Source organism: Molothrus aeneus, assembly GCF_037042795.1.
Source record: "Molothrus aeneus isolate 106 chromosome Z unlocalized genomic scaffold, BPBGC_Maene_1.0 scaffold_33, whole genome shotgun sequence".
NCBI classification, from domain to species: domain Eukaryota; kingdom Metazoa; phylum Chordata; class Aves; order Passeriformes; family Icteridae; genus Molothrus; species Molothrus aeneus.
Window position 1 is genome coordinate 1,145,795 of NW_027098761.1, and position 21,702 is coordinate 1,167,496.

Below are 21,702 nucleotides of genomic sequence, written 5' to 3' on the forward strand. Positions count from 1 at the left end.
TCTTACAGATACTTAAAGATGTCAAATTCAAAGATAAGCCATTCTGAGGCCTTAGCTCTGAGACCTCTGAGAAAAAGGTCAGACATGGGACCTCATTCTTATTTTATTCTACCTGGGCTAAAAGTTGGGCTTCACTGCCAGACCTACAGTCAAACACTTTGGTGCTTGAGCAGTGTAAAGCATTACCACCTGTAATCTCTGTGTCACCCTCCTCTGCCCCTAACTGAAAGAACAAACTATGAGACAGCAGGTCAGTAAGAAATTGTGATGTGGAGAGGCAAGTTTTGCCTTGAGGTTGAATTGATGCAGTTTCCATATCAAAAAAACCCTTGTGCCAAAATTTTGACACACTTCTACCCCAGAGCCATTTTGCTATGTCTTTCTTATGGTTTCCAGCTTCTTTAGAAATTGCTTTTACACCTCCATTAGACCCTTCAAAACCCTTGAAGTGTTTATTCACTAGTACAAAAATTCTCATCTCAAAAGTTCTGCTCAGTGTGCTTCAGGACAAGGAGGTTGATTTTGGCAGAGGATCCCCAAAACAATCCATTGCCAGTGCCAGTATGGGAAAGTTCTCACTCTGCTAGATTGCAGAAGCTCTGTTCTTGTAAAAAACCCGTGATATGCTATCTCATACCATTGTGTTCTAAGGAGCAGAAATCAAATATGCAAACCAGAAGAGAGAAATACAGTTCGCAGTCACCCAACCAAAGTACACAGAGGGACTTCCGAGCCCTCAGCTTCAGTGGACTCATCAGTTACGAACTCTGTGGCTTAAAACGACCTTAGAACAAGACTTCACAAATATTCTGTGATGCATCTTCTCACTAATTCCAGTTTCTTTTTCCAACTTATGGAAATACTCATAATAAAGCACAATCCCCACCCCCACCCATGGAGCAAATGAACACAAGGAACACAACTGGTTCAGGGTAGCAGCATCACAGGTGACACACAACCCTTCCCAAACTCTGCTCCTCTTTTTTTTTTTTTTTTTTTCCCCATTCATTTACTTGGTGAGTAACATTGTTTAATAGAAAGACACAACTGGACTTTGTATTCCTGGAAATATTTCCATAGTAATCTGTGAGCAGTAATTTTTCGCAAGGGATTTTAGTTATTTATAAACTTAGTTATGGAGGCCTGAGAATAAAGGTACAACATGCACACCTCACCCACACATTGCAGTGCAGGTGTCTGTGGTACAGATTCCTGCTCTACACAGTTTCTTGGTGTTCAAATATGATTAATGCCAATAAGACAAATTAATTAAAGGCTTTCTATCCTACATGAAAAGGGTGGGTTGGCAGAAAAAGGTGTGAGTGTTCCTGTTTTCAATAGCTGCAGTCAGAGTTCCTAACGCAGTTTCAGTCCTGTTAATGTAAGGAGTGGAGGGGTGCCATGTTTGTGCTACTTACTTAACATTTTCTCCATGACCCTCCATCAAGGGCAAAGCACAAAAAGAGAAAGTTCACAATCAATTCCCTGAAAATATGAACACTCATAGAGCAGTAGCTCAACTGCTGATGAAGGACTTGCTTTACAGCTCATTGACTGCATTCTATCAAGCAGTACTTGCTTTTACAAATGCAAAGACACTGCAAACACCGTATTCTTGTACATTTAACACTCCACCTCATTAGGGGAATGGCTCAATTTCCCTGGTGTTGGCTGATTCTCTTCCCATGACAGAGCCTTTGCTCTGGTTGAACACCAAGCAGCAGAGAAAGGCTTTGCTGTGAACTCTATCCAAACTATTCTGCATTATTTCACCACTCTGTATTCAGTCAGACCACATTTCCACATGAGAAAACAGAGCATCTGCTCCAGTACACTAACAACCTCCTGCCTTAACTTTTCCTTTTGATTTTATTCACAGACACTGCAGATGGGGATAAAGCATTTCTCAGGGCTCTTCGTGATGTTGTGCATTGGCTTTGGTTTGTCCATTCTCACCACGATTGGGGAGCACATCGTGTACAGACTGGTCCTGCCACGAATCAAGAAAAAATCCAAGATGAAGTACTGGCTCCATACCAGTCAGGTATGTTCTTCATATGTTCTGAAGGGACCTTGTGAAAGTTGTGTGGCTGACCTGAAGAAAGCCTGGACAAGAACTAGGTATGAAATGTTGTAAGAGCACTGACAGTTGGCATTTGAATGGTGTCAGCAGCTTCTGGAGTTTGAAGAGGCTGACCTAAGGATGGAATGGGAAACACAGAGAAAATTATTTAAATATTCGGTTGCAAAGCTTACGGAGGGACCCCTCCATTTGTGCTTGTAGCCTCACAGCTCAGCTCTTTTGGATGATGGAAGCAACAGTGTTGTTATCCTGAACTGGCAAACCAGAACATTCCATCTCACTGTTACAGGTTCCCAAACCTGTGAGGCACGCAGGAAATGCTGGGTAACCTCCCTCATTATTCTAGAGAAATTAATGGGACAGAATTGCTCTGGGTGTTTGCTCCAAAGGAAGAAGTTACTTTACAGCAAAAGGCAGAAAAGGAAAGAACTTCCATTGCTTTAAAACAGCACAGAGGAAGAAATCTTTTAAAACTAATTTAACACCAAGGATTGTTCCCAAACTATTAATCAACTTTTCAGCTTGCCCTTCTTTGGGAAAGTACAGGAAAATAAATCTGTTGTAATGACAAAGCACAGACAATTGCTTGTATCCTTCAATGTGCAAAATAATTTATTCTCAGCTCCATCATACAAAGCCCAAATTGTTTACCTATTTGTGGAGCCATTTTTAATCTTACTTTGACTAATTTATGTTCCTCTTTTTCCTCTAGAGATTACATCGTGCTCTAAACAGTTCATTTATCGAGGAAAAACATCAGCCTAAGAAAAAACGAGTAGAAAAGAGGTAGGAAGCTATCCATGCCTTAAAACACAAACTATAAATATTACTTTGAAATTAAATGCCTTCTGTTTGGATATACAGTTATGCCCCAAAGGTAATAGAATAAAAAAAAAAGGAAACAAGATAGAAGTGACAAATGAAGAAGGCAGAAATTAATTATTTTTTCTAGTATTAAATCTAGAAATCTTGTTCTTTCATGATTTTGAATGCAGCTAATAAAAAACCTCCCATGGCAAAGAGAGGCTTTGCAGTTGAAGTCCACTTGTGTTTAGGCAGTGGAGTTTAGGGAATGAATGACTCCCATGCCAACGCACCGGCAGGTAACCGGGGCTCTGAGAGGCAGAGCCTTTAGAGGGAAAGAGAGATCAGGCACTCGCATGCCTGAAACTCCTTCAGCTCCCTCTTCTTTAATTAAGAAAGCTGAGGAGAGGCAAATGCAATCCTTTGAAAATTATTGCATCCAACAAGTGTTGTTGGAAAAAAAAGTAGGTAACAGCTTGGCCTTGTTTTCATAGCCTGTGTCTTCTGCAGAAGAGACTGGGATGTACAGCTTCCAGGAACACAAGGCATTGCATGGAACTGTGCATGTGCTCAGCAACTCAATCCTACTGGTGCACTTTGTAAGGACACAGACAGCAGCACTGCTTTTCTACAGAGAAGTTCAGGCACAGAGTATAGAATACAAAAGGTCTTTCAGAATGTTACTGGATGTTTGGCCTGACTGAAACCTACAGATGTCAACTTATGTTGTGTTTCTTTGATAATCCTCTGCTAAAGGCAGCAAATATAAATGAGTAAGCATCTCTAAGCTCCTGAGCTGCCTTTATACACACAAGTGTCTAAAAATGCCTGCAATCGATCTCCTTTGTTCATTACTTCATCTTATCAAAGAACACCATGTATGGAACCTCCTTGAACACAGCCACTCCTGGCATTTGATCTATGAGCAGCATGAGAGGCCATGAGTGCTGCAAAATGTTTCCTTCTGCTGCACCCTCCTTGTTGGGTGGAACAGGAGGAGATGGTGCATAATCCCCCCAGGCAATGGCTTAGAAAAAGATCCATGCAAATAATCTTCCAACTTGGGAGAGTGAAGATGTACAGCAGTCCAAAACCTTCTGCCCACACAGCAGTCATCCCTCAGGTGTGTGTATGCACACCCACCCACTGTGCTTGCCCTTCTCAGCATCTCAGACCTGCTGTTTGCACAGAACCGGGATGAATTTAGAGCCATGAGTGGGATGTCCAGATTGTCATGAACACTCATGTGGCAAGGCACTGATGCCTTGTGAAAACTGACCTAGATCAGAGACCAGACGGAGCTAAAGAATAAAGTAGGTATTTATTAAGAGGCCTTAAATAGATCCACCTTGGGCAGCACAACCCAAAATGGCCAGAAAAATGGATGACAGGTCATGGGGTCTCATACTTTTATAAGTTTTGGTCCATTAGCATATTGGAGCTAATTGTCCAATTACAGCTTTAGCCCATGAAGTCCCATCCTTCTTGTTTTCTCTCTTCAGTCCACCAGTGTTTATACTCTTGGGCCTGAGATCTGGATCGGCTGTCTTTGGTCCTCAGCTAGAGAAGGAATTGTTTTGTCTACCTATTCTGTGAAGAGAGCTTACAATCCCCTAATACGAGGCTCAACACTACACAATAAAGCAGAATAGAATCTGAAAAATATGAAAGCTGAAACCTGAGCCATCAGCACAACACAGAGCTCTCAAATCACTTACATTATCACATGTGCTATCATTCCTGCTGGGCCCTGAAGAACTCTTAAAAGCACCAAAGATACAGAAAAGAGGTGGAAAAAATTGGCATCATGCTACTCCAGGTATCCTCCTGGAGGAAAATCTGTTGGGTTTCTTAAGGTCACCAAAACTACAAAAGCTGCTCAGCATCGGTAGCCCAATTTTAAATGGTTTTATTGACTTGGTGAAACTGAAGTGCTAACTGTGGACTGGCATTTGTTAAAATCAACTGCCCAGACCTGGAGTGTTCCCATCTTTTATTTTGAAATATGAGAATATAGCTGATCTGCACAAAAATAAACAACTCTACATACACATCCCTGCTGGGATTCCCTGAGCTCTCTGGAGCATGATCCAGGCAGGGGTTGCTGCTCCTGCCTGACACCTACCCTCCAGCCTCTTCTCTCTGCTGGCCCATCTCTTGGAAAACACCCACAGTCGCCACCTCCTTGAACAAAATTTTCACTTTCCAAGTTCCTTTACTTCAGTCAGGTGAGAAAAGTATCCACCCCTTAAACCAGCTGCTTTCAGCAATCACAACCCTGAAATATCAACCTCCTTCCTTAACCTGCCCACAGGGAGCTCCCACCAAGAGGCCTTTTGTCCAAGGATACCCACAGAAGAGCTCGAGAAGGGAGCAGTTTGAAACACAACTGCTTCAGAGTTTAAAGCTGCCTTTATCAAATGAGCACACACCAACCTGTCCCAAAGGGAAAGCAGGCAGGAAAGAGAAGCTCCTCTCCCACAACAGCAAACTCTGTGCCTCCTTCTGTTCCAGCTGGAGAGTGGAGGTCATGGGCTACACCTCACTTTGGGAAGGAGTCCTGGGAAATGGCCTGATCTGGGAGGGCAGCAAAGGGAAGTTCCCCATAAAGTAGGAAAAGATTTTCTAGAATCAAAATATTATAGAAGTATTTCTGCAGAAAAAAAATTTGAAGCATTTCAAAAAGTTCCCAGACTGAAATTTGTGCTCCAATTTGACAGCCTTTAAATCTCTGTGGTGTGTCAGGAAGCTCAGGAATGAACCTGCAAGGCTTGGATAAACATCACTGGTGTCCGGCCCCCAGAGCACGAGCAGCTCCCCAACAAGACTTAAAGACTAAAGGACAAAGCTTCCCCCTTCACCTCTCCACAGCAGCTCTGGGGAGTCTCTTTCCTTCTCCATGAGAGCAAATGCCCAAGTCAGAACTGAGTAGTAACACACAAAGGACTAATACTGTAATAAACTTGCACATTGCAACCACAAAAGCTTTCAGAGGCTTTGAAGGACTCAGACTTTCCTGAGCTGCAGCTGAGTAATTTCATAACTGAAAAAAGTTTTGGGAAAGATTACATTCAGGGTTCTGTGCTAGCCTCTGCTATGGTTAAATCACAAAAATTTGGTCATTTAAATTCATGATTTGTGCTTTGCAAGAAAACATAATTTCAGGGATAAAGGAATAATATTTCTATGTAACATGCAACAGCAGCCTTATATTTTTCCAGTAGGATGGCTCCCAGTGGACGTCTGCACACAGACAAGAGCAGGCTCTGATGTGGTGTTAACTCTCCTCTCTCTGTTCAGGGCCCATGTGGGGAATAGCCAGCATGTGGTGTGGAACATAGCCAACCTGGGCAACTGCCACCGAAAAAAATACATCTGCACTGATGAGGGGCAAAACGAGGTGACAATCCATCAGCACCAGGACATCCCCCTGCCACAGGGGAGGAGAGAGACTCCACCTTCCTTAACCACCAATGGGAAAGCAGAGTCCCTCAACACTGCGAGGACCTCGGTGCTGCAAGAGCTGACAGAGCTGGAGAAGCAGATCGAAATCATCAAGCAGGAGCTGCAACTTGCCATGGACAGGAAATCAGAGCTGGAAGAGTATGCACGGACAAACAGAACTGCAGAGCCCTAGGCTGGCATATCTGTGCCCTTCCCCTTTTCTTCCTTTCTCCCCTTCCTCTGTAAAATTTGTAACACACTTTTGTAATGCCAGAAAGGGGTGCAAAAATAAACCAGGCAATAAGCTCTTCAGGAGAGCAGAATTGCAGCAGCCCACAGCCACTGCCACCCTCCTGAGTTCTCCTTTTACAGCAAGTTTCTTATTCTCCTGGAAAACACCAGCCATTCCCAAGGGACTGGAGAGACAAGGAGCATCCCAATGAGAGTTCCTTGTTTCTCCACTTGACAGTAACAGTGAAGTTTCACTTTTTTAGCCCTTTCTGTGCATTAATTAAGGAAAAAAAAAAGAAAAAGATACCAAAAAAAGGTTTAAACTGTTCATTGGCAATATGTCCCTTTGTTGGTACATTTTTGTTGTGTTCTGTGTGGGTCTAGTCTCTGTTCATGTGAAGGCTCCTCATGGATGCCTCTTTATGGCAGGTGCTGTTCTGTGTTGGCAGTCCCTTCTCTCCTGGCACAGGCTCACAAGAAAAATTCCTGGTGGCAAACCCACCACACACGATTCCCTCAGCTCAGTCAGCACAAATGGAGGTGTGGCTGCTCTGAGGCTGTGGTGAAGGAACTCACCCAGCTTAAAATAACTTGGCAAAAACCAAACCACCACTTCTGTCTGCCTGTGAGCCTAGGCTGGGCTTCCACTCCCTCCCACGGGAGAAGCCGTGCAAACACTGCACTGACAGGTGAAGGGATGGATTCACAGTGACACAGGACAAGGATGAGAAGGGAGAGGGGGCACTACTGTAAATCAGTATTTACCTCAAAAAGTGAAATATTTGCCAGTGTGAAACTACTCCCTTAATATTCTCTGTCTTAAGATGACTATAAGGTCCTTCCTCACAGATGAGGTGACTAAAGGGGCTCTGGACCACGATTTATTCAGATACCAAGGTCCCATCAAAACCAAAAGAAGTCACCAAAACCACCCTGTGAATGAAGAATGAGAAATTGTGGTTTCAGAGGCAATGTACTGAATGGAGCTCTCTCCCTTCTGGGTGATGAGGGGAAGGAAGGGTAAGCTGTTCAGCATCTGAATAAACACTGCATCAACTCAACTGACTGTGTTTTTTAAATAGGGTTTCTACCAATTTTTAAAAACCACTTCCCAACACATCCCATAGTACAGAGAAAAAGTTGGTAACACTGTCCCTTAACTGCGGTCTCCCAGATAAATCACCAAATTTTTACCCTCCCTGTATCTCCAGTCACCTGCAGGGGTTGCCCGGGGTGTTCTTGTTAGGTGGAGTTCAAAGGCTGCAGGCAGATTGAGGAAGACATTCTACCTATTTGCATCTCTAACCTTTGAAGAGCTCTTGTACATGAAAACCTCTGCAACAGCACTAAAAGCTGATCACAATGAGACCCAGACTAATTAGCCAGAGAGCTGTTCCCTGCTCAGGGCTTGTTCTCTGCTTTTGTGTTTCTGCTCCTTCCAATGCAGTAACACGGGGAAGAGAAATTAGGACATAAAACAGAGAAGTGGGATCCACAGGCCTGCACCTCGGTAGGTCTAATAGATCTGGGATGTCCCCACATTCCTGACAAACTTGATGGACCCTTACCCACTCAGATTACTTTTGTTGCCTTCCCTTCCCCTCCCTCTCCCCTTTAGATAATCAGATTTCTAGAAAGATCTTTTTCGTTGTGTAGCACCTGGTACCTCACAACCTCCAACATCACTGGTTTAGAACATATGAATATTGTTCTTTTCATTAAAACACTAGGAAAGAAGTATTTCAGTCCAATTTTATAAGTATTTTTATCAAGGCTTTTATGTCCTTCTCTCTACACACATGAGCCCAGAAACAGATTTAAAAAAAAAAAACAAACTAACAACTGAAAATGTTAGTTGTATCTTAAGCAAAAATGTTTTGCTTCAAGGCTCTAAACACCAAATCCTTCAACAAATCTGACTTCATTTAAAAGCAAAAATATAAATGAAAAAATGTCAACCACCTAATAACTACTGTTAAGCAAGTGTTATTTCTGGTAGTTGTCTGAGGAGCTTCTCTCATGTCAAATGCAGAACAGGGATTGCTCTGAATTACTGCACCACCAACTGTGCCTTTTCAGAAAGGACCCAAGTAACTGCTGCCCAACAGAGACATATTTTGGCATATTATTTTCTTGTTCAGCCACGGCTCCAGCCTAATCCCCTGGGCACAGGAGATTGCTGTGTTTCTGTGGGAAGGGGAGTAGCACAGGCACACCAGTGCCTGTAGACTGTGGCAGAGGGGAGGATCTGCTGTGGCAGAAGGGAGGATCTGCTGTGGCAGAAGGTGCACGGGAGATTGGAGACGAGGCTTTTCTTTCTTGCCTAAGACACTGAATTTAGAGAATGTTTTCATAAAGAATACCGTCACTGCTTTACTTTTTTACCCCAATACTTACTAGTCCTGAAAAATTTTAATTATTTCCATATGTTCTGTTTCTCAGTGGTTTAATTAAAAGCACAGAAAAACTCAGTTATTCCAGAAATTAGCTTGAAATAAGCTATTACTTTAGAACAAAACCAACATATTTTTCTTGCTAAGGGAGGACAGAAGTTTCCAAAAACTCCTCTGTGAAACTAATGCAGATTGTTGGAAGTATCCTTTTCCTGCCAGGAGCAGAGGGACGCCAACCTGGGCAGAGTGCACACAAAGCTCATTTCAATAGAAAGGTGATACACTGGGGATGGACAGAGGGGATTTGCAGCTCTGCTGGGGCTGTTCAGTTCAGGTTGCTGTTCTCAGCTGTAAAAGGAACTCCTGCTGCTGTAGCAAAGCTGTTTGAAGATGCAGACAGTTTGTTCATGAGCCAGGTCCTGGTTGAAGAAGCATTTGTTCCCCAAAATCTACCAGCAGCATTACCACACCATACTTTAGCCAGCTTGCTGCCAGAACCTGTAATCCCAGGAGCAACTTCCAGGGAAAGGGGAGTGGGTTCTACTCTCATTCCTTCTAACAGCTCTTACACCATGGCAGGGACTCTCAGCAGCCCAGGTTCCCCTTGGAAAGGCAGGATGCCGTGTTCCTTCTCACTTTTCAGGATTCCTCATCATTTACAAGCTTTACTCAAACATTCTGAATGTTTTCAGCAAGATAATGAATCGTATGAGAGCCTGGGATGAACTCCTTTCACTTTGTATCTGGTATTTCCTGCAGGGAGGGGATGGAGGAAGGCAGGAGATTCCCTGCTTCACAGAAGGGACACCCATGAGACAAACCTCTGACAGGTGCACCTTCCATGCAAATTAGGTTTACAGGGAAAACACTAGACCCTAGGAAGAAATGTCACAAATCAATAACTTCCCATTTTGATTTTAGGAGCAGACTTCAAATGCAGCCTCCAAGCACAGGGAGCACTGAGACTCTAAGCCACACGACATCTCTGCCAAAATTCCCAGCAGCCATGACAAAATGACTGCAGAAATAATGCAGCGTCCTGGCCCTCCTGATGTGTCAGGAATAAGCCACTGGGGATACAGCCAGAGGGACCAAAGTTGCTCTAGCTGAGCACATTTTGAAAGGAGAAGAAGGAAGAAATCACATGTCTCTACTGCAGTTTAAAGCTTGTGAGAAATGTTTCCAAGAACTGGACAAAGGAAGGATGGGAGAACAGACAGACAGTACCAGAGGCAGGAGTACCAGGAAAATAAACCAAACAACAGCTTTAATAAGAATTTGTGCATAACAAAGTTAATCTTTGTGGTAAAGCTGCAGCAAAGGGACGACTAAAAGTCCTTTTCTGAGAAGGGCAATGACAGCAATGCCTCAGCCTAGGGGAAGGTGAGCACCTCAACCAGGGCTCCTCAGTGGAATGCTATTTCCTAAGGGTCTCCAAGATTTCTTCTTTCTCCTCTTCTGGATATTTAGATGTGTTTGTTTGGGGCTAGGGTTTCCTAGTGTACCAGCCCTCAGGGGTTCTTGGCCTGGCTCAGGAAGATCCCAGGTGCCTAAGGAGTTGCTCCACTGAGACTACAGATTCATTTCCTTGGCCTCTATTGGGCCTGGTAATTGAGAAACTCTTCCCTCTCAGGAGCAGGGCCATTCCTTGATGGGTAGAGCCCTCAAATGAAGCTCTCACAAATCTCTGCTGCAGCTGAGCTTCCATCCCACCAAGGCAGCACTTCAGCGGCATGGTCCCACCTTGGCAGTGTGAAAGCCAGGTATGGGAAATTTCCTCTCAGGCACAAAGAACTCACAAAAACCGAGGGCAAGATCAAAGGGACAGGGCCAAGAAAGGAAGCAAGATCCAGAGTGTGTCTCTTTCGAGACCCTGAAGGCCCCTCCCAGGAGACACTGCAGCTCAGGCAGCAGAAGCTGAGAGGGAGGCAGGGAGGCTGGCTCGGCAGCAGTGGGGGCTCAGAGGCCTCAGCCAATGTCGATCCTGTGGGAGTCGTCAGCCCCGAAGGCTGCGCTGCACTTGGGGCACTTGCGCTGCCGGGTGTGGTAGCACGTCTGCACGCACTCCAAGCAGAAGACGTGGAAGCATTTGGTGAGCACCACATCCTTCTTGTGCATGCTGCAGCACGGGCACAGTCAGGCAGGCCTGCAACACAGACACACAGACAGACAGACAGACAGACACACACACAGACACACAGACAGACACACACACACAGACACACACACACACACACTGACACACAGACACACACAGACAGATGCACAGACAGACACACACACACACACACACACAGAGACACACACCCAAACAGACACACAGACACAGAGCTGTGAGGGGCCCTGCAGCCCAGCTGCTGTGCTCAGAGATGTCTGAACATGAAGGTCCTTCCATTCCTCAGAAGGACAATGTGGTTTCTCCAGTGCCAGAGTAACGACGAGAGATGTCAGATACTGGAAGTGTTCCTACACACCTTCTGACTAAGATAAAAAGGGAAGCTGAGGGACACAGATACTCACCTTGTAATCCTTGATTTCCTCCATCAGGATCTCATCACAGTTGGGAACCAGGTCAGGCTTCTTTGTGGTCTCCAGCTTTCTGCGCAACCCAGAAATATCTTCCTGCACAAAAACAGGAGACCAAGAGAAGGAGCAGTACATTCTCTGTCAGCTTCTTCAGGGACCCAAGAGAACACACACCTGGCTAAGTCATGCCACCCATAGTTTCATCCCCTATAATCCAAGAGACAACATGATCCTCTGATACTACAAGTATTGTCAGTTATCAGGGGAAAAAATCTGAAAGAGCCAAGACCTGATGAAGCCAAAATCAAAGTGAAACTGGACACCAAGAGCAGTTCAGCTGAAAGCCTTGGCAAGCTCGATGTACAAGAAGGACACCATAGCAGACAGATCTTGAAGGATTGTGCATAGGATATGTACCTCAGTGTGACAGTGTTCACAGGGGTTTTCAGGTGAGGGAAGAGACGAGAATGTTGACTCCATGTTCAGAAGGCTTGATTTATTATTTTGTGATATACATTACATTAAAACTATACTAAAAAGAATAGAAGAAAAAGTGTCATCTCAGCAGGCTAGCTAAGCTAATAGAAAGAAATGAATAATAAAGGTTTGTGTCTCGGACAGAGAGTCCAAGCTAACTGGGCTGTGATTGGCCATTAATTATAAACATCCAAGATGGGCCAATCACAATGCCCCTGTTGCATTCCACAGCAGCAGATAACCATTGTTTACATTTTGTTCCTGAAGCCTCTCAGCTTCTCAGCAGGAAAAAATCCTAATGAAAGGATTTTCATGAAAAGATGTCTGCGACACCTCAGCCCTTTTGAAGTTGAACATCTCTTTCTCTCTAGTTACTCTGTTTTCCACAATCTCTTCCTGAAAATCATGTAACTTCTTCTGAGCCAGCTCTAGTTGGGCCTTCAGATCATCTGCAAGCTGGGCTGCATCCATGGCCTGAGAAAGAAAACCAGTATATAAGGACCAAACATAGAAGAACAGCTCTAGTGGCTTCTAGTGCCTTGTAATTACCTTATTATCAACAAGTTTTGATCATTTAGCTTCAAGATTCCTTTGGGCAGAGCCAAACCTTGGCATGCTGCAAAGCACATCACTTAGAAAAACACTAATGATCATCCAAATCTCTTCTTAAGGTATTTTCAGCCTTCCAGCTTCAATATTTTCTCTGTAAAAGTGTTCAGAGGCAGTTCTATAGCTGAACTAGACAGAACTGCAAGATACCTATTTCTAACAATCTTCTCTCTTCACCACCTCTCTTCTGACTTTATAACCAAATGCCCTAATACCACCAATTGTCATATTAAGCACAGGTGACTGCTGAATTCTCCCTAGCTCTTCCTCACAGTGATACTCCTGCTTTCCTTTTTGCCTGTTTTAATGTAATTTCTGCATTTCTACTAAACTTTAACAACAAAGGCAGCACAAGTCTTAAGTCTTACTTTACTGTAACACACCTACTTTACTATCTTAGGAATTTGTTAAAAGTGTTCACAGTCCCCACCTATATCTCCTTTTGCTTACCCCATCTTTGCTATAAAAGCTTTGACCCCAGTTCATCTGGCTGCTGTGTCTTTCTTTACCATAGGTTACACAGAAAAACATATAACCTGCTTCTCCTTATCAAAGCAAAACATCAGTCTCCAGTATTTTAATCATAATTAAATTTAAATTTAATCATAATTCTCTCCAGGACTCCTCAGCCTTCTGATAAACTCATCCAAAACCAGGGAATACCAGGTTCTGTAATGCCAGTGAGAGCTCAGAGCCTTCCATGCCTCCCCAAGCTCCCACTTACAGCCCAAGAGGAAAGGAAGGCATCGCTCACCTTGCGTTTGTTCATCTCCAGGGCCTGTGTTCGCAGCCCCAGCTCCTTCTCTCCTGTTCCTATGCTGCTCTGCAGTAAGTGTTCCTTCTCCTCCAGCTTACGCACCACCTGCAGCTGGGCATCCACCTTGGAAAGGGACACAGAGGGACCAGGAGGCACAAATGAATGCATGCTCTGTGGGTCTTCAGAGCTGTCATTCAAGCTGCAGCCTAAAACTACCCCTGCTTCCCCATCACCAGGGAGCACACCTTCGGCTTGCCTTTTTCTCCCTGAACAGCTGTGCCTGTATCCAGAGAGCTGTACCCAGATCTCTCTGGTCAACACTTTAAAAGTTAGCAGTCAAATATTTGCAACAAACATGTCTTATTTTTGGGCAGTGGCTTAAAGACTTGCTGTAATGCAGTGAACAGTTCCACAGTTCCAAGGATGACAGGATACAGGGTCATAGAATGGCCTGGATTGGAAGGGACCTTAAAGATCCTCTAGTCCCAGCCTCCCTGGGATAACTTCCACATTATGCCAACAACCAGAAAAATGTATTCCCCACAAGTCTGCACCACAGCAAAGATACTCTGAATTTGAAAGTGCAGAGAAAAAATGGTCACCTGTCACTTGTCTGGCAGAATCAGGTTTGACACAGTCATTGCCAGAGCTGGGCAGAAACCAACACCCAATTCCCAGCAGCTGAACAGCTGTCAGATATACCAGGGCAAAAATTCTACATGTGCACAGCTTTACAGCTTCCAGGTAACAGGCTGCCAAGCTCCTTAAACTCATTTTGGCCACTTCAGCATTGACAAGGTAGAGCAGTTCTGTTCTACAATAACAAGAATCCAAATACAATAACAGGAACCACCTCTGGGAGGATCAGCTGGGACTTTGTAACTGATGACACTGTAAAGCAGGAATGGCTCCTGAACTGGGACAGCTGTGGCAATCAAGAACTGCTCAAATTCAGAAGCAATGTGCAGGGAAATGGAGACCAAGGATGAACAAATTGGGGTTAGACAGAGAAGGGTATAAAAGGAGCCAGTCCCATGGGAAATATGGGCAGTCAGTACGCAGTTGTCTGGCTCAGCCTTGCCCACAATCATCACAGCCTATCCTGTCCTAGCTTCTTGTATCTTTTCCTAAGTATTGCCATGTAATCTAACTCTTCACCCCATGTGTGTGTGCTGCACAGAGGAAGTGCTGCCTATAGGTGAGACCTGCTTGTGAACAAGGCAAGAGGGGCTTGGAACCACAGGGGTCCCAAAGAGAGGGACATGCACTGGAACTGAAGGAATCTGCAAATGGGTCTATGCTTATGAGCCTAGAGACTGGTGTGTGTGTGTGCCTGCACTAGCAACTAGTCCCTGTTTATCTCCCAACCATTCCAATATCTAAGTGACAAAGCTGAGAAGACAAATAATCCTCAATTCTGAGGAGAGAAACAATGCAGTTCTGCTGCAGAGTATCTGAAAAGTTTAAGTAACACATTAAAAAGATAAAAGGAAGAGAAATTAGGAATACCTCAGCTTTTGCCTTCTCAGCTGCCATCAGCTGCACTTTGTCTCTGCTCTTTGGGGGCAGAGCAGTATATATCTAGCAAGAGTTTCACCTCAGCTTTTGCTTTCTCAGCTGCCATCAGCTGCACTTTGTTTCTCTGCTCTTTGGGGGCAGAGCAGTATAGATCTAGCAAGAGTTTCATCTCCTTCTGGCTCTCCTGGGCCTTCCTGGAGAAAGGGAGACAGACCACAGTGAGAACACAGCAGCAAAGCCACTGCTGCATAGCCAGCACCACAGCCTGGCAATATTCTCTCATCTCCCACATGGATATGGAGTCATCCTTGGGTCATCTTATCCTGGTAACATAAAACAGCAGCTGAATACAGGCTGGAAAAGAAACATGTTAAGGGACATAGGTTGAAATGCAAGAAGTGGGCTGGAGATGAAAGAGGTACCCTAACAATAAGCTAGAAACTATCCACCTCTGCTTTGGGAACCATATAGGAGTGGGAACACAGCTGTGTCCTCTATTAATAACCTGCTGCTGTGAACTTCTATGCTATTGTTATGACAGCAACAAATCAACATTACTTGACCCACACCATGAAGTATCTCCTTTGGTAATTCATGCTTTAAGCTACTGCACTGACCACATCACAATCAGAAACAGAGGGTGTCAAGAAACTCTCTTGGTTCCAAATTCCAGTGATGCTGATCCCGTAAAAGCAAGACCACGTGAACACCCCAGGCTTGGGCACTGCTCACACAGGAAAGGGAGAAAACAGCAACTCTTACTTGAGCTCAGCCTTCAGCTGCTTGATCACTTCAGCCTCCTTCTTTCTTCCATCTTCATGCTTCCCTTTCTCCTTCTCTTAGGACTCTCTCTCCTTCTCTGATTCCTTCTGCTTCTGCTTTTCCCACTCTCACTCCTTTTCCTTCTCTTTCTCTTTTTTCTCATTCTCTCTCTTTCTCCTTCTCCTTTTCCTTCTCTCATTCCCTCTCTCTTTCCCATCTCACCTGCTCCCGTTCCTCTTCATCTTGCCTGGCCTTCATCTCATTAACATCTTCAAAAGCAGCCTTGGGAACAGTCACTTGGGCAGAAGGATCATCAGGCTCCTGCTTGATCTCTGCGGTTCCTCCTTTGTGTCTTCAGTGCTAGACTGGGACTGGAGGAGAGCACTGCCACTGCGAGAGTGGATCTGGCATGGAACAGCAAGAGAGATGACCAAGAAAACAAATGTTTAAGTTCTTAGCCAGGAGTCTTCCTCATCCCCTTCTCCCTTGTCTTCCCAGATCCATGCTTCCATGCCCCCTTTTCATGGAGCACTACACAGCTACATAGGAAGAGCATTCGTTTGGTCAAAGGAAGCAGCAGAGTGCAGAGCTCCACAGAAAATTTCACTGCATCCTGCACAGCGTATCAGAAAGGTTGGTATTCCTGGTAAGGGTGACAGCATTCCCCCTTCTAAGCCTTTCCCCTCTTTTCTGGCATCTCCTGCTGTGTTACCTTGCTCAGGTCAGACTGGGCCTCTCTCAGTTTGCGTTTGTATCTCAGCACCTCTCCCTTCAGCTGGTGGTTGTGATTCTGGAGGCTGCTGATGAGGTGACGCATCTCCCGATTAATGGGGCCTGCAAAAACAGGAACACCTCTGCAACAAACCACACTTCTGCCAACCTTCTTGAGGACTTTCATGGAGATGGAGAACAAGCTAAGTGACAAGGACAAAGAACAAAATAAGACTGTTATCGTTCTGCCACATAACAGAACAACACTTTTGTCTGAAAAGAAGTCATGCCAGTTTTACACCCAACCATGGCCTCCAAGGTGAAGAGCTTTGGTTTTTTTGAGATGAAGAGACCTGCCAGAACAAGTATTTAACAGTAACAAAGAAAAAACCCAGATGTTCTAGTGCACTGTAGCCCCTAAATGGCAGTGTGGGAGAGGTGGTGGTCATTTTTAGGCACAGCACAACATCATACCTTCTTGCTCATTGACAGCCTTGGACCTGCCATAAACAATAATCACCTCATCAACAAAGATGGACACATAGAAAAGTGAGAGAATAGAGAAAGTGCATGTGCAAGTAGGCATTATGGTAGCCTTCTACCAGTAAGACATAACGACTGAAAGGAAATTAAAGAAAAAGAAGTACAGAATCTGAATCCTCCTAATAAAGATAGTTAGCAAATGATTGTGGACTCGCAGCAGTGAAACAGACACATACATACATGCATTCAGCTTAAAAGCAATTAGAAGGAAAAAAAAAAGTTGTAAACTAAAGATCACTTATCTCTAAACAAACTCATGTGGATAAACAAAATTCAGAGGTGCCTCAAGACAGCTCCCAGTATCAGATTTAGGTTATCAAGACAGACATTTCCTACAACTGGCACTGACCACTAAGATGAAATTTGGATTATTCTCCCCACCATATACTCATCTATCACAGAGCCACAGCTTATTGTGTTACCACCTTTAAAACATCACAAACTCACAGGCTCTTTCCTATCTATCCATCCCCCACAGTGGGAAAGACAGAAATTCTTTGACTCTTTCAAGAGCCTCTCTCCCCACACAAGTTCCCTGATTGTTTCTGTTCTCTGGTTCCACTTGCACAGGGCGTGGGGAAGGTGGAGGAGGGATCACTACTTGTAAAGAGACGAATACAGTTTTAACCAGATATGGTTAAAATGGACTCAAAGATCAGAACGGGACACGGGCAGGAAACCATTACAATTTCCAACGGTGGCCACACGGTGTCACCAACGCACTGAGCTGCAAGTGGAGCCACAGACTCACTCAATTGTACCTGGAGCAAAGCATAACACAGCTAAAGAGCAGGCTCAGAACAGACACTGCAATGAGGTTTTCTGCAGACACAGCACTGCAAAGCTGAGGGCAGCCCATCCCACAGAACACCTTCGTCCTCACACAGCTACAGATGTCTCACCTTGAGCTTTTCATTCTGTGTAGTTACTTGCTCGAGATCCTGATATAGTTCCTCCGATTCATTAAGATGATTCCCAGCAAGCTCTTTATTCTCTTCCAGCTCTGCATTCATCTCCTCAAACTGTTGAGATAAACTCCTTGCAAATCCTACTGTTAATATGTCTCCTGAGAGTGCTAATGAACTATCTGTTCATGCAGTAACAGTAGTTACAGACTGAGCAGTCAGGTAACTTGACCAAGTGAGACAGAGTCTAATTCCACCAGGTGTTTCTTAAGTAGAAAACTCATACACAGACAAAATGGCTTGCCCAGAGTCACCCAGCTTTGTGGCACAGGATCTAAAAATTATCTAAAATAAGTATCAAATTGTGTTCAAATTGTGGCCCTTGTTCTTCTTGACTGTAATCTTCCCCTTGCCCACAGCCAAGCTCCTGGCCTTACCTTGAGGCCATGAATTGTGATTATTCCCCCATAGAGGCTGCTCCCAGCTCCATACACCTTGTAGCCTTTGGAATTTACCTGCAAAACATGTAAGGGATTCCTTCAAGACCCAGTGAAATACTGACAAGAGTGATGCAGCAGAAATATGGACAAAAAGGAACACTGCAGGTTCTCAGCTCTACAAGCAAAGTCCCAGAGAGAATGTCACACACCCATCTGTCTTGGTTTCGAAGGACAGGTGTCTGCTAATGAAGGCAGGAGCCTCCCCTGAAATGGAAAATGTAAACCCCCTCCCTCCAAATTGCTAAAAGTTTTAAAATAAGGGGCTCTCAGGCAAAAAATATGGGAGCAGGAATAATAGTTCTTTACTAGGGAAGAAAATAAAAAGATAAAATGAACAATGAAGTAAACTAAAACAACACTGACAGAGTCAGAACACAACCTGACACATCAGGGTGCTGGTAGCAGTCCAATTGGAATTGTGGCTGCAGTCCTCCTGGAGTGTCAGGTGTGGTTCTGCTGAAGCAGTGATCCTGTGGAAAAGAGTGTAGTCTTCCTCTGAAGATCCAGTGGAAGAGGCAGCTGTTCCTCTGGGAAAATCCAGTGGAGAAGCTGTGCTGGTTATATCTCAGGTAGGAATGCCTGGCTCTTCCCTCTGGGTGGAGCATCTCACACTGGGATGCTATAGTTCTTATCAGTCATGCAGTGACATTCAGTAGCCTGTTATCAGCAGATGTCTCCCTGGGGAAAGAAGTGGTTGTGGAAGAGATAAGGAAAACTACCCACTTAACAGAAAACAACTGCCATAGAGATGGCAAATAGAATACAATTTGCTTGGCAATCCTGGACACCATCCAACACCCTTCCCACTTCCCAGGTCTCCTGGCCAGCACTTACTCGTTCCAGAATGTCTCCAGGTGGTGGTTGAGCCTCTGCTCTCTCTTGCGGATCTTGTCAATGTCCCACTGAATGTCAGCAATCATGGTCTCCAGGACAGACACCCGGGATTCTGCTGTCTCCACCCTCTCTTGCAGCTTGGAGGACTGCGATCAAAGGAGTGCTTCAGCCAGCACATTGCACAGAGCCAACTTTTCCTGACACTGCTCAGGAGTCATTTTTCTCAGCTGAGATTGTATCTCCTCACTGGTACTGCTGGCTAGAGTAGCCAGCATGGAGAATGCCAGCTTCAGTCCTCCCCATAGAACATAAAGAGGTGAAAAAAGTGTGTTCTAGAAGGTAGCATATCACTGTTCTTTACAGTCACAAAAAAAAGTCTGTCAGCCTTTAGAAGTGGACATCAGTGCTGTCCACAGCTGAAATCCACCTTTCCCACTGTCCCCAGATAGGTGCCTCACCATATTCCCTCTCATCTTTACACTCCTGATTACTGTCAGAGTCTGGATCAGTGTGGGAACTCAGCACATCACTCCAGATGTCCAGAGTTACCAAGAGAACCCTTGGGGGGCTTGGAAATCCTGGAATGTTGCCAGGAACGTCTGGTGGCTTGATTTCAATCCCTCTAGGGATGTGACATCTGTTTGAGGACATGAGAGTCACTTGGGAGTGAATGGTGCAAGAAGGATATATTTACAGGGTGAAATATAGATTTTAGGGTTTTTAGTACAGGGGGGTTATGGAGACAAGATGGAGGGATCAGGGCATGTCATGTTCTTCTTCTTTCTTCTTCTTCTTCATCCATTTTCTATGGTGATGTTGGCACTTGGGGATTGGTCCATGGTGAAGGTGCACTTGCTAATATGGGTGAAGGGTATTGGGATATAAAGGTAAATATGATGTACGTAGTTTTTAGTACAAAAAGACATGACCGCCCCATGGGTGGTCAGAGTGCCCTTGGCTGCCTTGCTGGTCAGACCTCTGCTGGGCAGAAAGAAAATTCTGTAGATAAGAAATAATAAACAATCTGAAGACTGAAAAACTGAAGAGTCCAGACTCGTCCTTTGAAGCGCGGGCTGCCCCAGAACCACCCTGTGCGTGTCTGGGCAGAGACAGACAGCCGACTGGACAGATCAGGTTCTGGCACCACCAGTGCTTTCCTTTCAGACAAAAGGTCTCCAAGACCTTGGTCCAGTTTGAAGCGTTTAAGGATGATGCGGATATTTTCATCAAACTGAATGATGGGACAGGCAAGGCAAGACAAGGTAAGGAATGGATGTGAACAGTAGGAGTGTAGGAGTGCAGTGGTACAGGGGAGACAAGCAAACTGTACATGAAGTAACAAAAGCTGTTCCCAACCTGATTCCAGTAGGGATTGATGATCAGCAGAGAGGCATTGTCAGTGGCCTGCCGACGCTCCAGCTTCTCAATGTGCTCCCGCAGCTCATCTTCGATGGCCTGGCGCTGGTCGAGCATCTCCACAGCTTCTGGTTCTTGGTCTGCAGGGTCCGGATGTCCAGCTCCTCCTGGGCACAGGCACACAGCACACAGGCCAGGTCACAGAAGGGCTCACCCTGACCCCAGACACATTTCTGCCTCCAGATGAAAAAAAAACAAAAGGTGGAGTAAGGGTATGCAAGGAAGACATACCACCAAGTTTAAGGTTGAAGAAACACCACCAAGTTTAATGGTCTCCACAGTGGTGCCCAAATTTTCAACCCCTGCCTTCTTTTCCAGAGGTGCAGAAGGGCCAGGCTCTCCAGCCGTCCGTTTATTGCCAATTCCAGACATGGTGGCTGAAGTGTACAGATTCCCACCTTCTCCAAGTTCTTCCTGAACATTAAAGAACACTATCAAAAAAACACCAAGTACACATCCATGCGGTCAATTTCATTTGGGGTTTTTAACATGGTGATGCATCATGGTAACAAAATGCCCAAAACAGAGAAGATCATGGAACCAAAAAGATTTTGAAAAATATTTGTTGGGAGGAATAGATTAAAAGTGGAATACAGATAAGGAGGACCGTAAATCACTGAAGTGACCTTGCAGCTGGAATAACCCTTGACAAGCCAGTGATCCTCTGGCACAGATTGACTTTAAGAGTGCTCACATGTCTAATACTGCACCTCTGCCCAGCTCTTGCTTTGGGGATCCCACAAGGAGCAAGGTAACAGAAACAAATCTACTCCTTGTCATCTAACTGGGAGTTTGTGCCAGCCTGTGCTGACTCACACATTCTGGTCCAACATTAAGCCGTAAAAGACACCAGCAGGATCTGCACTGCAAGCAGAAAGTTCATGGGAAAAATGTCCACTGCTCTGTAACATTTAAAATGGAAGCACCGTACCTTATCACCCTCTTCACAAAAAAAATCTTCATCTTCCAGATGAGATCCTCCATCTCTGCTTTTCTGCATTAACAAAAAAGAACCAGGTTAGACTTTAGCAAACAACTGAGACAGTGTGTATGTGCACCAGTTCACTGCACATCAACCAAACTGCTCCTATTGAATCTACACACAAAGCCAGTCAAAGCTGAAGGCAGCAACACCCTGGAAATAAATGAGACCTGTATGTAGAGAGCTCACAAATCCTACAGAACTGAA

General features: G+C 44.8%; 1 protein-coding gene and 1 pseudogene across 1 annotated transcript in view; one reads left to right on the plus strand and one right to left on the minus strand.

The window, feature by feature from the left end:
* The window catches only part of GRIN3A (glutamate ionotropic receptor NMDA type subunit 3A), a 67,821-nt gene extending 60,198 nt beyond the window's left edge, over nucleotides 1–7,623 (plus strand). Inside the window, exons 7-9 of the mRNA XM_066569886.1 lie at nucleotides 1,880–2,044; nucleotides 2,796–2,869; nucleotides 6,188–7,623. Of these exons, the coding sequence (XP_066425983.1) occupies nucleotides 1,880–2,044; nucleotides 2,796–2,869; nucleotides 6,188–6,524 (576 nt within the window). The 3' untranslated portion in view covers nucleotides 6,525–7,623. The remainder of the gene's footprint in view (nucleotides 1–1,879; nucleotides 2,045–2,795; nucleotides 2,870–6,187) is intronic.
* A 3,068-nt stretch (nucleotides 7,624–10,691) lies between these two features.
* LOC136569473 (E3 ubiquitin-protein ligase BRE1A-like) lies at nucleotides 10,692–20,885 on the minus strand (annotated as a pseudogene).
* Between the last annotated feature and the right edge of the window lie 817 nt (nucleotides 20,886–21,702).